Source organism: Malaclemys terrapin, chromosome 2 (genome assembly GCF_027887155.1).
Source record: "Malaclemys terrapin pileata isolate rMalTer1 chromosome 2, rMalTer1.hap1, whole genome shotgun sequence".
Lineage (NCBI taxonomy): Eukaryota > Metazoa > Chordata > Testudines > Emydidae > Malaclemys > Malaclemys terrapin.
The window spans coordinates 77800736-77818123 of record NC_071506.1 but is presented as its reverse complement, the minus strand read 5'-3'; the positions used below and the strand labels follow the sequence as shown (position 1 = coordinate 77818123).

Genomic DNA, 17388 nt, shown 5'->3' with positions numbered 1-17388 from the left:
TTAAAACTGAGCACATTCACGGTTAAAGCTACCATTCTGCTTTTTACTCTCCTAGCAGTACGCTAGTTGCCTCTGTAATACACACTTCTGTGTGCTCTATCCACTATACAAAAGGATACATTAAAATAATTTTAAAAGGCCACAATCTACTTAAACACAAGTCATTATCTGAACAATACCACTATCTAAACATATCGTAACTGAGATACTAAAGAAAGTGCCTTTTCTCAGTTTACATTTTGTCTAGTCAGTTTCCCTATATTGTCAGTCAGTCTTCCCTGTTTGCATGGATTTTCTGGACCGCACAAGGGAGAGAAAAACATTTTAAAAATAAAGTGTGATTGTAAAACCACAAGAACTGGCAGGGGGCTCAGCCACGTGTCCTACCTGAAACTACTTTTAACATTTTTTTAAAAATAACTAAAATGTCAACCTTCTAAGGTTGCCCATTCAATCTTTACTCTGTCTCATACAGTGTATGCATTACAATGTATTCTTTAATTACATGGTTATATAAATATATTTCCAAAGGAAATAAACTGGATACTGATCTGTGAATGAAGCAGCTGAATTATATTTTTTACTTTCATTGTTCAATGAGTGACTCCCTGGTCTCATTCATTACACCAGGTCCATTCAATATAAGTGACAAAATCTGGCCTCAGTTATAGCAGTGTAAATTCAAAGTCCCCCGCTTTCAAAAGATTTACTCCATGTTTACATTTTGGAATCTGCAATCACAACTTGGCCCAAAATCAGACACTGATCTAGACAACTCCTGTTTCATTCAGTACATATTGTCTGTGTATTGACCCTGATTCCTAGTTATGATAGTAAGTTAAGCACATGCATAAGAGTTTGCAGGATCAGACACTGACTGAGATAGGATCCTGTGGAAACAGTATGTGAGACTGCATCAAAAGGCATATGAAACAGGAAATCATCAAAATATGTGCAACCGCAATATTAACACTGCCTTACATATGCATGCTTTTTTTTTCAACCTTACTTTTTTGTTAACATTGCTCGTTGTATGGAGTTTCCTAGTTTTTCTTTTTAAGGAAAACTTGTAAAACAAAAATTCCATAATGTGAAACTATATGATAGACAGCAACAGAATACTGTGGCCCATACAACATGTGCATTTCTACAGAATCCTTGCCTCTAAACTGTGAATTAGGCATAGTAACACAAATTCATCTCTGGTATAACTCCATAGAAGTCACTGAAATTACACCAAGTCAGAGTGGCTCAAAATAACTTAGTATTTGTTGATTGATGTCAAAAACTTTTAACACAGTATTATTTAATTTAGTCATTGAGTATTTACCTACTACTGGAATTCAGTTATATTTAGTATGGTAATATGTTCTGCAATACAGGATATTTCCCTATATCCGTTCAATTGGAAGCTTTAGTAAGTTTGTCTCCTGGGTTGTTAGAAAGATGACAAGTCAACAAAAGATGCCATTGTATTTCTAAATGATAGAACGGAATGTATAATTACACACACAATGTGAAAATCAACCGGGTTTCATGTAGGAATTATGTGAATACATACTCACTTGCATTTTTGTTCTGCAATTTCCAATACAGTGTTTTTAAAGTTTGTTGTTGTTTTTTTAATTGGAGACCTCCATGACTAAATTTCCCACTTTCAGGGCCAAATCCTCAGCCTTGTGTGTTCTGGTCCCTGTGCAAAACTCTGATATAGCCATAGCCTTCCCATAAAGAGAGATGATAGCTAAAGAATGCTGCACTCCAGTGATCCCAGGAGGTATAATGGTCCTTTGAGAGCTATTACCAACTGGCATAGTTTAGAGCAGCCCTAAGGCTGCTCTAAATGACATTGGAAATGGTGTAAAACTGGCCTTAAGATCACAGTCACAAACAACTCCTTTCCAGCTCTCTGTTGGGCTGTACCCAGGGCTTACTGGGCATAGCCGAGGATTCAGCCCTTACACTTAATAATTTTCTTACATATGAAGAATACTATATTTTAGATCTTTATAAGCATTTGTTCATACAGTTAAAGAGGAAATGAAATACCGTGAATGAAGTATTTCTCCCCACGAATAACTTCACCACAAGCAAAAGTTCATTCTTAACTAGAATAAGAATTTACACATTCTAACAATACAGGATTTACCTTTATTTCTCTATAAATGGATTTTTACCATATCAAAATTAATTGTAAACCACTGTATTGAAATTCAGGAACCGAAGTGTGGTTTTGTTTTGGGGTTCTTTTGGGGGGGGGGGTAGAGGGGGGTTAACAGGGTTAAACAAATACTTCTGTCTTTAGCTTCAGGTATTCCACAAGAGAAAAGGAAAACAAAGAAGTTCTGATTGATGTGACAATTGTATAACTCATTTGAAAACAGCATTTCATCTTTTCATATCCTCTCTTTATTTTCAGTATTTGCTTTTATCTGTCAAGTAAATGTAACAAGATGAAACTGGAATATAGGGTTTAGAAAAGCTAAATGTTCAATATTTGAGCTTAAATTCAAATGGCAAAAAATATTTATTCAAAATTCAAGCTAGTAAGGGCTACTACATTACAGACATGACTACTCCCTTGACAGTTTGGATGTATACACAGGACCAAATTTTAACCTTCAGTTACAACTAAAAGCCCCAATGAAGATAATGGGATTTCATGAATGTAAGTGAGGACTTAATTTTGACCCAATGTGTATATCCAAAATGTTGTATTTAATTACTATTATGTACCACATTTTGTGTACATATTATTTTGATCAGTTATTAAGACAAAAATATTAATAAACAGTTTAACTAGAACTGTAAAGAAATTAAAATTGGACACCCTCACTTAAATCAGATGTAAAAGTTTACAAAAACTGAAAAGCCAAAAAAAGATGCAGAGTTAATATAGATATTTTACAGCTGTTCAATAAGGTGAACAAATGTTTTATACATACACTAGGATATATTCTATATTTAACTGGGGAGCGGGATGTGTGTAAGAGAGCAGAGAACCACATTACAATGGACAAGAAGGAAGTTCTGGCTTCAGAAAGGGAATATTTTGTTTTCCCGAGGTCAAGTGTTTGAGAAGAAGTTAAAATCTTTGAGAAGCTGCAGAAGGAGCCAGGGCACTCAGCCTCTCCGGCATTTGGGCTGCAGGACAGGAAAGCCATGGCGCTCTGCTGTTCGACCTCCGCCAGCAGCCTGTCTGCACTCCCAGCTGCCAGCATGGAAGACTCTTGTCAATTTTGCTTTCACCCTGCAGGCAGTAAATGAAATTGACAAGAGCCTACCAGGGAGGCAGCCTCGTTTTGATTTTCCTAATGGAAACAGACATTTTTTGACAAAATTAAAATTCTCCCATGGACAATTTGGATTTCACAAAAAGGGAATTTCCTGTTGCAAAATTATTCTGAGAGAAAACTCCTGACCAGCTCTAATGTTAAGGTCTGATGGAACACAAAGAAACATAGTACATGCTACTGACACAAGAGAGTAATTGTTTACAGAAGGAAAGAGAAGCCTTAATAGAAGGGTTATTGGCTCTAATTTTAAGCACAGTATGAGGCGTTCTCTCTTCTAAAGTTACTGATGAGCAGTTTCGTTCACAGCATAAAAGACAATGCATATTCACTTGCACCAAAAACAGTCAAGTAATCCCATTATCAAGGAGAGAGAAGATTACTGTAATCTCCGACCCCTCGTGGGGAGCAGGAGGGCACCAGGTCCTTCTAGATGATGGATGACACTGTACACTAGATGTCATAGGCTCCAAATACTAGACATAGGGTCTAGCACCTAGTGAAACTGTCTCCAACTGCCTCGCTCCTTTCAAAGTACCCAGATACCCTGCATCCCTGCCCTATTATTGAATATAACTGAGTGCCACAGACACTTTCTCTTCTTGGCAGCCTATATCCCTCCAATCAGGAGGAAGAAGAGCAGCAGGAGATTCACTATTAACAGTTCATGACATAGCTCCTCTGCTGACCTATGACTGTTCAGGAGATACATCACACTGCATTACTGTTTGGTGATAGAGGTAGGGGGAAAAATAAGTATAGGGCTGTTTAATTGCACTCCACTTGAATTCCTCCTTTACCTGATTGGTATACCCACCCCCTTTGATATTTTTCATGGAGTGCCTAACAGTGGGGTTCCTTAAAATAGCAAGAGGATCCTCTTCAGGCACCTTGGGAGAATGTGGCTTTTCTTTCTCTGCCCGAGAGTCAGGCCAGGAAGAATGAAAGCTTGGGGTCTCACAGGACATGTGACTATGTCACCTGGTACTGGAATCCATCTTAAACCTAGTGCTTTTCCATTTAGAAGGAGGGGTGGGGACCAAGAGAGGGGTGGGGACCCAGAGATTCCCGCCTTGTGCCAAAGCTATATAAGGAGCAAAGAACAAAGGAGGTTCCAGTCATGTGAAATCCCCTAGTTACCCCCTGAGCTGGAGCTAACAAGAACTGTACCAGGGTAAAGCATTGGGCCCAGACTAGGAAGGAGTCCAGTCTGTGAAAGAAGCTTATTGGAGATTTTATCTATTATCAGTTTCTTAATGTATTAGGCTTAGACTTGCGTGTTTTTGTTTTATTTTGCTTGGTAACTTAACTTTGTTCTGTCTGTTATTACTTAGACCCACTTAAATCCTACTTTTTATACTTAATAAAATCACTTTTGTTTATTGTTATTAAGGAATTAGTACTTGGGGGAACAAACAGCTATGCATATCTCTCTATCCATGTTATAGAGGGTGGACAATTTATGAGTTTACCCTGTATAAGCTTTATACGAAGTAAAATGGATTTATGTGGGGTTTGGATCCCATTGGGAGCTGGGTGAGGTGTCTGGGTGCTAGAGACAGGAGCACTTCTGAAGCTGTTTTCAGTTAAGTCTACAGCTTTGGGTCATGTGGTTCAGACCCTGGTCTGTGTTGGAGCAGACTGGCGTGTCTGGCTCAACAAGGCAGGGTTCTGGAGGCCCAAACTGGCAGAGAAAACGGGCTCAAGGGTAGTCTCAGCACATCAGGTGACAGTCCCAAGCGGGTCTCTGTGACCGAACCCATCACAGTAGGGTTCCTTAAAATAGCAAGAGGATCCTCTTCAGGCACCCTGGGAGAATGTGACTTCTCTTTCTCTGCCTGAGATGGGAAGGCTGAGGAAGCAGTAGTAGAAAAATACACCAGCTGATGTTCCTTCAGCATCCAGGGGAATGAAGAAATGGCATTAAGGAGTTCACTCCAAGCTCAGCCTGCAAAGGAATGCATGACTGGCTGTAGAAATTCCAGAGGACCCCCAATTGGTTCATTTCTCAAGTTGCTAGAAGTTATGGGAGCATAGCATATGGCCAGCAACCAACTGTCTTTATATTCATGCTACCTTCCATCTCCTACGTTTCCATTTCCAGACTCCATAACATGGACCTCATACAGAGTCTGAGATAATGAGAGACATCAACAACAGAGAAGGAATTAGAAAACCAGCCAACAGGGCCCAAGTAACAGGATTCTCCCAAAAAGTAAAGTCTCATTCATGCCGCTGATTTACCATTCTCCAACCAGTTATTTTTTTTTAAATCAACATTGATATTTTCAGTAGTTCATTACAACTACAAAAAAAAAATCATAGACATGCCAAAACAAAAAAGCCTTGTTAGTAATAGTTAAGACTGAAGTGTTTGTACAAACAATATTTTCCATTACACACATTTAAAAAACAAAATACTAAGCTCCACAGAAATCATTAGCTATGGTTAACTATACAATTAGAACCCTACTTTAAAAGACCATTAATTAGCACATACCTACATATAAACAAAGCTTTTCTGTGTAACACTGGACAAAAAGTATAATTGGGTTCAAAAAATATTTAGTTAAGTTACTGGAGAGTAGGTCCATCAATGGCTATTAGCCAAGAGGGTCAGGGATGCAACCCCTGCTCTGGGTGTCCCTAAACTTCTGAATGCCAGAAGCTGGGACTGGATGACAGGAGATGGATCACTGGATACATTGTCCTGTTCTATTCATTCCCTCTGAAACATCTGGCACCTGCTACTGTTGGAAAAAGGGATACCGATCTAGATGGACCATTGCTCTGACTCAGTACGGCTATTCTTATGATCTTAAAACAACCTTAACTCTGCCTTGTAATGATGTCCTGAAGAAAAAAGAAGAAACGGAGATAACCTTACCCATCCGTAATCATTGTTTCATCTCAGTGACCAACACTAGGATACCTTCTTCTTACCCATTCTGTAACTGTGCCAGCTCTGAACATTATTATAAGTACACAATCCACATTAAAAAATCCTGATTAGAAAAAGAACCCTCTTAGCACAAAACTTAGAGCACACATGCAATAACAGGACCGACAAAAAATAAAATATCTTCATAAGCACTACCACAGACTAACAGATCAAGCATCTGTAAACGTAGGGTCTGATTTTACAAACATGAACCCAAGTAATTTTACTCAGATGAATGACTTCAGTGGGAAGTTACCCAACTTTACTCACCCGTGTAACTGTTTGCAGGATAGACTCCAAAAGATTTAGCTAAATAAGCTAGAAATTTATTTGTAATAAACAAGATCTTAATTCTTTTTCTCATGCTAAACTAAAAACAAGTTAATGTGACAAAGCAGCACAAGCAAGGACATTAATATTTAAAATCAAACTCCCTCCTTAACTTACCTTCTTTTGCCCCAAGTATTCCAAGGCATATGTTATGTCACCTAAATCACTGATTATACTTCCTTGTAGCATGCAGGCACAAAGGATCAAGACAAGGACAGAGTTGGCAGTAAATTAAAGGTAGAGTTTTATCTCTCTCTGGTTTTTGCTTTCATTTGTGCATATCAGAAGTGGGCAAACTACGGCTCACGGGCCACGTCCGGCCCGCGGGACCATCCTGCCCGGCCCCCAAGCTGTTGCCCCGGATGGCTACCCTGGCCCAACCCCTACTGTTCCCCCTCCCCCGCAACCTCAGATCGCTCGCTCCGCTGCCGGCGCAATGCTCTGGGCAGCAGGGCTGTGAGCTCCTGGGGCAGCACAGCTGCAGAGCCCGGCCTGACCCGGTGCTCTGAGCTGTGTGGTGGCGGCAGTGGCATGGTCTGGCTCCAGCCGGGCAGCGCGGCTGTAGCGCTGCCAGCCACCGGTGCTCCAGGCAGCGCGGTAAGGGGGCAGGGAGCAGAGGGTGTGGATAGAGAGCAGGGGAGTTCTGGGTGGTGATCAGGGGGTGGGGGTGTGGATAGGGGTCGGGGCAGTCAGGGGGGACAACAGGAGGTTGAATGGGGGCAAGGGTCCCAGGGGGGGCAGTCAGGAAGGAGGGGGGGTTGTATGAGCCGGGAGGGGGCAGTCAGGGGCAGGGGTTCGGGAGCAGTCAGGGGACAGGGAGAAGGGGTCCCGGGGGGAGCCATCAGGAATGGGAGGAGAGGTTGGATGGGGAGGCAGGGGTCCGGGGGCGGTCAGGGGACAGGGAGCAGGGGTGTGTGGATGGGGCAGGAGTCCCCGGGGGGGGGAGGGGGGCGGCAGTTAGGAGGTGGGGGCCGGGCCAAGACTCCCTCCCCTAACCGGCCCTCCATATCATTTATGAAACCCGATGCGGCCCTCGGGCCAAAAAGTTTGCCCGCCCCTGGTGTATATCAAACTTTTCAAACTATTTTAACCTTTAACTTCCAAATTGGAATTGCTTCTGAATTGTTTCTAGGTTTTACTCTACTACCCCAGTTTTGCCCTCCAGTAAAGAAGTCCTATTAGCCAATAGATCACACAGACTCAGAAGAATCAATTTTTGAGTCTAGTCCCTGAAAGCCAGAGAATTGTCTTGAGAGAAGCTCTAGGGTGAATCTCTATCAAGAAAGCACACAGCTTTGTCTGCAGCTAAATCATCATAGGGATTAGGAGAGGAGTGAGGGGCTCTTAATACCATTTTGTTGTCATAGAGATTTCTAATTTTCTGCAAACCTAGTAAGTCTGATTCTGAGCTCATTTACACTTATGTAAAGCCAGAGTAACTCCATTGAAATGATTGGAATAATAATAGTGTAGAACATTTGAGAGGGAGCACAAAATCAGCCCCCATATCGTCTATTTACATTTAGGAGCCATTATGAATTAGGGCATAGTAGCATGCCTGTACTGCATCTTGATCATAGGAACAAAGTAATTTTAAGATAAAATGACAGCTAAAATTCTTTAATCCTGCTGTGAACTTTAACTTGCAAATGAAAGAATGTTAACCCCCCACCCCCCCAGGACTGCATGAACTCAGACTGCTGACACAAGTGAAATGGAAATAAACAAGAGATGCTTGAGCCTGTGGGCTGAGCTTATCAGAGCTTGCACCCCTAAACATATGAACAGTCCCCATTGCTGCTGGCTCTAGGAGCTGTTGTAGAAACAGGAAAGGAAGACAGGCAACATTCAATGAACTAACTCCCTACTCCTCTATCTTTAGAAAGAGGCAAGTGTAGTGTGAGGACAAACACAAGAGCCACGCTTTAAGCAGCAATTAGAAAACTCCCTGACCAAGAAGTTCCTATCTTTATTAAGCTCCCCACTGCAACACAGCCTCTTGGATTGTTTCTACTGCTCTTGGTGATCTGCATGCTTTTCGCAAAATGTCCCATTGGGAGGCATCTATTACATTCTGCCTATTTTGCTGGACATGGTTGCCATCTGTGGCTTGGTGTCTTGCCACAGAAAGCATATGCAGTGAAAGCATGGAGTGGGTGCAGAACTATGCAGCCATCTCTGCCTGTACTGCTCCTCTCTTCTCTTCTCCTCTCCCCAGCCCATTCCCCGTGCTCCCCACACATCCCAGACTAGTCTGAGATTTGTGATAGCCCTACAGGTTAGGAAACTCTGTATTAGAGGCACATCTGCTGGAAAATGTAAATATTTTTAAAGATGAAACAAAAATTCAATATTGCAAATATCTCCCCACCACCTCTTTAAAACAGACTACAGGTGAAGGAACCTAGAAATAGAAAAATATATATATATATATACACACAGAAAATACAAGACCCAGTGTGGTTCATTAGCTGTGGAACATCACCCAACATCCTATACAGTAAATGTCCATATAAAATATTTTAAAACAGATTCCCTGTATCTGTTGTATCTTACTCAGTGTGCAACTGAAAGATCTCTCAGGCCTGGCTCTCTGTTCAACATTCACGTAAGTCTGACTTTTATTTAAATTTTGGGAGGGAGGAGAACATAATATTCTAAAAATAGAAACTTTAAAGATGTTGGCTGTCTAACCATTAAGACAAAAGGGAATTAATGAAAAACGTGTTAAATGCTTGGACATTTTCTGAGTCAACATTTTTTATGAAAGAAAACAAAGTGTGTGGTCATTGTCTATTTTACTTCTGGCAAAGAGGATAATAAAGTCTCTTTGCCTGTGATATCAAAGTGCATAGCCAAAAAAATCTTTAGCGCTCTCATTTCTGAAACCCTACAGGAAACCCATCATTACAGAGTGAATCTGAAGTAACGCCACTGACTTCAAAGGAGTTAAGAGATATGAGACTATTTACTCGTGAGATCAGAATCAGATCCATAATTTTTCTTTAGAAAGCAAATGTCATGCAACTATACTTAACTTCAATTGTCATCTGCATCTAGCTTAATAATCAGAAAATGGGCTTTTCACAACAAGCATATTTCAAAATGAAAGTATAATTACATTTAAGTCAAAGCCACGCAATGATGGACTGTATGTTTATGTGTAACAGCAAATTATATGCTTTTAAGCATGTCAAAATTTTCAAAAGAATTAACCATTATAATAATTCTACTGAGGAAGTTGTGGTAGGAAGACAAACTCCCCCAGGTCATTTTTCAACTAGTTCATGCTATCTCACATAATATGATATATATTGTATGCATTGTACATTTTTTCAATTCCTACTTCCCTAAAATGTCATACATTTTAATATCTTTCAAGGGAAGATTGGCTATAATGCTTCACACACTTAGTTAAAAAGTAAAAATCAGTAGCGTACTGAGTGGCTCATTGAGCTGGTAATGAATGGGGGAAGTCTTTCATTGTATGGCACTGTCTCAAACCCCGCTTAGATTAGTAGTGACAAAGTCATTACCATCAGATGGTTGATATGAAATGAGTTCAATATGTCAGTACAATTCTTAATAGACAGGTATCCAAACTATTTAAAAAAAAATCTAAGGAAAAAGCTTTGTCAGAAGATTCCGAGGAGGGCAAAGGCTGAATGGCCAAGGAGATAGACCAGGGCAACGTAGGGGAGATTTCACTGTCTATGTGGTGTCTGTTTTATGATTAACTAGAAGCAGTCTGTCTCCAGTGCTTCCAAACTGCAACCTTTCATAACCTTCTTAAATTGTAGATTCTTCAGGGCAGGGACAATGCCATCTGTTGTGTTTGTACAGCACCTAGCACAGTGAGAACTGTGGGTGCTACTGTAAAATAAGCATTAAGTAATAAATAAAAATATAAACAATTCACATGCGGGGGGGGGGATAAAAAAATCCCCATCTTTATTCATACCAAACTACCTCAATTTGGCAAAATATTTACTTCAATTTATTACATTAATTTCTAAGCTACCCTTTTCACAAAATAAAGTCTGCAATGGAAAGTGTTTACTTGCTTGAAATAAAGCAGAAGAATACTTGAATAACTCAGTTTCTAATACATTAAAGTTAATCAATTATTTCTGCATTCAAATTTCCATTATAGTTTTAAAAAACACAAAACAGGTCCGTAAAATATAATTATGGGGAGATACTACAACATAGAGTTTGCTAAATCAAGACTAATGCTTTTGTTTCAAGGATCCGTTTGTGTGTTAGCTTCCTTTAAGAAAGATCTTTTCATTTAAATGTCTTGATCTGTGTAGCCATATTCATATGAGAGAGAAACAATGAATGGAATTAAATTAGTCCTTATTTAAGATGTATTTGAAACTGCCTGAAACTAATCCTGTTGATCAGCTCCACAATTTCTAAATTAGCTAGAAAGCAATTTCTTTGATATTCACAAATTATAAAACAGCAAAATTAATGCATATTTCTTACATTTTAGACCATCTGCTGACCATTGCTATTCCACTTAATTGTAACTATTGAGGTGCAATTTTATACACTAATAAATACTTAGGAAATATGCCACCTCGCATTCTAGAAAGAGAAACAACATCTGTATCTCCCCAAAAATAGACATACAGACCTGCATATTAAATCTCCAGTCCAGAAGATACCTGGGCCCATGGAGAGTCCCACTAAGTTCAGTTAAATTCCGCATAGGCACCAGAGTCTGCACTTGCAGAGCTTCTTGTGAGTTTAGGACTTTTTTAGCTTCATTCTAGGCCATTTAGACATAGAACTGTATTGGGGTGATGAAGAGTCACGCTGCCCAATGGGTATCACTGGAGAGCTTCTGCCTCTCTGGCAGAATTCCTCCCAGAGACCCCAGTGCACAGGGGGAGCAGGCACACTGCTACACCTCTTGAAGGGGTACAGCATACTCCCCTACATCCATGTGACTGGTAAACTCCACTGGCCAACACATGGAACAGTGGAGCCATGACTCTGTCCTCTCTGTGCCTCTTCCCACCCACTTTGGAGCAAGGTGGGCCTCCAAAGGAATAGTAAGAGAACAGCCTCAGTGCTTCACTGAGCACAAGGACTGCAGTTATGCATGACCCCTTTGTGGGTCATGTAAAGTGGAAGGCTCTTATTCCCCAATCCCCCATTGATCATTCATGTAAGGGCCCTTTCTAGTAACACAGTGGGGACATATGCTAATAGTGCAATTACTGGGACGTAATATATAAGAAATACAGTTCAGTATGAAGTCTTTGCTGAGGATTACATTAGAAGAGAGTCAAGGGAATATTTGCCAGAACTCACATATCTCCAAATAATTGTCAGTAGGAGGTTCACAAGTTACTGTTAAGGTCAACAAACTTTCCCTCAAGTTCCATTACAATAAGTTGAGAAAAAAATCAAGTAATATAGCTGAAATAAAAAAGGTCTTATTTAAGAAGTTTAAAAGAAGCCCTTGAGTCCAATTTATGTTCAAGATTATAGATAATAAGAAAACAGAATATCTCTTCTAACAATACCATTGAGAAGAGGCTGTCCTTCGTTTAAACCCCTCGATATGACTGCATTGTAAACATCTTCGGGAAATCCAGTCTTGCATAATATGCCTTCACAAGTTGCTTTTATTGGTGCCTGAAATGCAAGACAAAATTTATGTAATACTTGCAAACTCATTCAGCTGAGAAACATTCCACTTGGCGTAAACCCCGTTTTGTTACCGTCTTTGTTTCTAACTAGCTGCAATTAGAACTCTGAGGGCAAAGGGTTAATCTTTTTGATAACTGGAATGGAGGGAACAAATCCCACTTGTCTTGTAAGATCTAAATAATACACAATCTTGATTCCTCTAACAACTGAACATTTCAACTAAAACAGTCATTGAGACTGAAGTGGAGTCACAGAGGGGACCAAAAACATTCCTTCTGCTGGAAATAAACATTGCACAAAACTGATCACCAACTTTTTCAGACACGGATATGTTGTTTTTGAGAGGAGAGATTTAAGCATCAGTTTAAAATGTTTGGTTGTGGGTACTTTTCTGTGTCTGCATTCACTCAATGGGTAAATAGCTGGGAGAAAAAAATCACAAGTGCAACATTCTAATCAGTTGAACCTATATTTAAACAGAGATCACAGAAAGGCCACATACTTCTACTACAATCATCTTCTATGAGAAAGAGAAAAGGAGATATTACTAAATCAGCATAACACGGCAATATATTAGCCACTGAAACTGAGTTTACTATCTCACGTCTACAAATAAAGCCTTTTCCAAATCATACATCATTTTCACAGTTTGAAGAAAATAACTTCCACAAAAGACATTTTAAATGGGTATTTTCACCGTTCTCCTTTATTTCCAAGCAGGTTTTAAAGTTATAGAGTTAACCTATCAACTATGCATAGTCATCAGTAACCACATACAATTCTATGAGGCAAAGGTTTTCTATTTGGTTCATTTTTTATATTAGTGGCACACATAGCAAAATTCTAGTTTACATGTGGCCAAATAATACTGTATGGTTACAAACATTCGTGTTGTTTAAGCCACAGTGGCCATCTTTTGTATGATCCTAGTACTTACTTTGTTTAAAATAATGTATCAAACAACAGAAGAAGTGTTTGTGATCATAATAGAACAAACACATTGGACTCCCCTTAGATCAGTGGTTCCCAAACTTTAACAACCTGTGAACCCCTTTCACTAAAATGTCAAGTCTTGCGAACCCCTCCTAAAAATGAATATTTCCAGGGATTTTCTCCTTTACCTGAGTATAAATTATGAAAATAGTGATCTTGGAAATATAAAATTTGTTTTTATTACACAGTATTTATTATTAATTTATCATTACAGTATTTTTATTACATTATGAAAATGGCAACACTCTTCCAAGATCTCACTTTTGTAGCTTGTATCACTTTGAATAAGCCTGTTATAAGACAAGGTTCCTATGTTTCATCAAGGAGTATCAGATGTGAAACAGCATGAAGATATTTAAGAAGCCAACTCAAAAAGTTCCTCCTACACAAGCATTCAGGTCTTGAGCAGTCCAGGCAAAACAAGCAGTCCACTTATTCTTCATAATAATTTTAAAACCAATACTAGCTGCCTATTAATTTTAAAAACAGCAAAAAATATCCACCTCCCTTTCCATTTCTTATAAGGAGTCTTGAAGTTTAAATCTCCTCAGTGTGATAGATATGCTTGCTTTGAGTCCAGGGGCTCCTGGCCCCGTGCTGCCTGGGGTCCCTAGGGACAGACAGCTCTGTCCGCCATTTGGGAATTTTTTACCGAGAACCCCCTGTAACATTTTGTGAACCCCCAGGGGTTCATAAACCCCAGTTCGGGAACCACTGCCTTAGATGGTCTTATGGGACTCAAACATATTCATTTTATGGCTCTCAGGTCTTTTCACTCATTAGTGGGGATAAATGTACCAAAGTCTTTTTTCCATGGCACATATTGGTAGTCAGCATTCCAACTCCCATTACAAGAATTTTATCACTTGGAGAAATTCTTGAAGTGTTCAGCTGAGTCTACATCCAGCTGATCATTTCAAGAGTTGTACCAAAACAGCAAATCTGTCAGCATACTGCAATTTTATTTTTAATTAACCTACCATCCATTTGTGAGGTAGTACATTTTATCAGAGTAAGCACCTGTAAGAGGGCTCCTAGTTATCAAGTGTGTCTGTGTCCAATTAACTTTAAACTGTGGACTGGATTTAATTGTGACTTAAAGTTCACCACAGATCTCCCAGCTATGTACAATTACTTACATGCTTTTAAACTTTATAGACAAAAATGCTTAAAACAAAATGTAAATGACAAATGCATATATATAGATATAGATATAAAATGTAAGACTGCAAACAAAGTTATAACTCTAAGTTATGAGGGACCTGTAATGAAAGCTCAGCTAAGTATCAGATTTATAAATGACAAAGATGTTTAGAGGTTTTTTTCAATATTGAAAAACTACTAAATCAAAAATAATTATGACTGAATCTTCCTTTTTTCCCAGCTTTATAACGCAAATATAATGGTTTCATATAGCTTCCATAATTTAAAAAAGGAATTGTTTAAACTACTGTGCAAGGTGATCTCAAACTAAACGTGATAGGGAAAAAATGGGAAAAAATAGTCTTTTATGTATGGTATCCTTGAAACAAATAAATCTAGGGTAGGCGATTGAGTAGGTAGCAGGATTTTAAAAAGTCTGCATGGATGTGCCTGGGAATCCTTCAGCCATTCCAACAAGCTATATGTACTAAACAACTCTTATAAACTGAAACAATGCCCAATGAAACAAAGACTTCGGGACATGAATAAAGAGGCCTCTTTATTCCTTCATTTGCAAGCCCTCAATTTTATCCAGAAACAAAAGACAGTACGCTGTTCCCAAAAACAGTCCATTGTAAACATTCTTTGGGAATAAAACCCCAAAGGGAGGCAGAATTCTAATGCTTAACAAAACCTGTGTTATGCATTTTCAATTAAATAAAGTCATAGCTTGAGCCATGGCAAGATCTGGGTCATATCAAGTTCAGCTCAGAAGTATTAAAAATCATTGCTGGGTTTAAAAGATAATATCTCCCAGAAAAACAATCTGAACTAAAAGTATGAAATTTTATGATCAATATTGAAATTTGTTTTCCTCCCCTTACTGTCTGGGCCAAATCAAGAAGGAAAGGGAGATTATAAGGCATATTGTTGTAATTTACAGAGTTTTTTCTGTGACTAGCACAGTCCAGAAGCCCACCTCGAGCAGAATATAATATTAACTGTATATTCATCCACAAGAGGAGATTACTGAAAAATTTACCTTTTAATACAGATAGCAATTGCACACAATGTTACCAATACAAAGCCTTCTGACTTTAAGGGGAGTTTTAAAGCCTGGAACAGGGGCAACACTTTGAAAACTTACATCTAAGGCTATATCTTCACTGCAGCATTAACCCAACCTCTTATCTGGGCTTTAGCCCAGCTCCCTCTACCATCCTCCCCTTTCCCCCCCGCCTTCCCCCCCCAAAAAAATTTTTTTACCAGGGTTTGGAAGTGCTTTAAGCCCTGGCTAGCTTATCTAGATGGGGGCATAGGTCAGAGCCCAGGTTACACTTTAACTCAGACTAGAACCCAACCACTTGGCATGGAGGATGCAGGCTAAGTCACTCAAATGCTGACAGTCTGACTCCACTTTTTCTATTCCTGCCCCCAAAGATAGACAAGTTCTCCCACAATTGAACAAAGCATGGAACATCTCAGCACAAAGAACAGGATATGCCCCCAAACACACATAGGTGAGGGAAGAAACAGTGAGGACACAGTAATGCAGGTAGGGCTTTACACCCAAGCTAAGCTAACCTCGGTTATAGTTAGTTACCCTAACTATATAGGTAGTTTCTAATCAAGTCTATTTTCTGGTTTCCATGCATTATGGAAAGTTGCAATGTAAGATACAGCAAACAACTGGGTAGTTCAGCTCTTTCTTCTTGATAATTGCACATTAATTTGCAATTGTGGTCAGACATAATGTTACATTTGGGCCCCAATCCTGCAAACATTTATGTATGTGCTTAACTTCAAACAAGCATGCAGTCCCATTAAAGTCAATGAGTAAAATCCTGGCCCCACTGAAGTAAATGAGAGTTTTGCCATTACCTTTAATGCCGGCCAAGATTTCATCCTATGGGACTACTCATAAATTTAAACCTAAATTTATGTGTAATTCTTTGCAAGATCGTGGCATTGTTTTCCACTGTTGGCTTGAATGGGTGGAAGAAATGTTCCTTTCATTCAAGTTTTTATTTTTGTAAGCTCAACACTTCCAAATTCAGCTTCAGAGCAACCTCTTCATGGTCATTCAGTTGGCTGTATTTAAAATGCTCCTGATTTGGTTTCATTAAAAGTTCTTCACATCTAATCTGGTGTTGTACCCCATTAAGCCAGGGGATTTCAAATGAGAAATTGTTGATTCTTAAACCAACAGTTATGTTTTCTTTAAAATACTTTACCCCAAATGACAAAAATCTGCTTTTCCACCCATTCCTATTGTAAAATGAATTGCAAAGCAAAAAGAAAGTTGTTGTCATTGACTACTGCTTTTCAGTTCATAAAGAACTCCAAACACCATTTTCTTGCTTTTGCCCCCCACATACCAGGTCCTTACTTCACTCTCTTTGCTAGAGCACAAGTGCATTGTTGAAGTACCTGATGTAACATGAGGCTGTTGAAGTTGCAGCTCTCCTTTCGTACAACTGGGAGAGCAGGGGATATAAACTTCTAAAATATTTGATCCACCAAAGAGGCCAAGGGTTTCCATTAAGCATAGAGAACAAAGATCCCAATATTTCAATTTTGAAAAGAAACTAAAAGAAACTTTGGAAAAGTTTGAGGCCATCTTTATATATCTTAAAAGAATGTAAAAGGACAAAATTACTATTTTGAATTGTGCTCCACAGTTTATTTTAAAAGGAAAACACACACACTTCCTAAATCTGATTTGCCATTATGTATAATGCCACTCCTTACAAAATTTTTTGCTGTTAACGTATCTAAAATCTACTTTCAGGGCCGTCCTCAGGCATATGCGGCATACGTGGCTGCATAGGGCACCCGAAAATTTGAGGCACCACCCTCACTGGCTGCAGGGCGGACTCCAATCTGGCCCCTCCCCCCCTCCCTGACCTGAACCCCTGGCCCCTCCCCTCTGCCCACTCACTCCTCAGTCAGCCAGCTGAGGGCTCCAGCTTGGGCAGGGCCAGGAGCCAAAGTCTGCATGTGAGTGAGCAGGGGGAGCCA

The 17388-nt window shown here is 39.5% G+C and overlaps 1 protein-coding gene across 1 annotated transcript in view; it reads right to left on the bottom strand.

Annotated features, from left to right (window-relative positions):
* CDH2 (cadherin 2) overlaps window positions 1-17388 on the bottom strand; it is a 190446-nt gene that overhangs the window by 162396 nt on the left and 10662 nt on the right. Inside the window, exon 2 of the mRNA XM_054019127.1 lies at window positions 12105-12216. Coding sequence (XP_053875102.1) covers window positions 12105-12216 — 112 coding nt within the window. The remainder of the gene's footprint in view (window positions 1-12104; window positions 12217-17388) is intronic.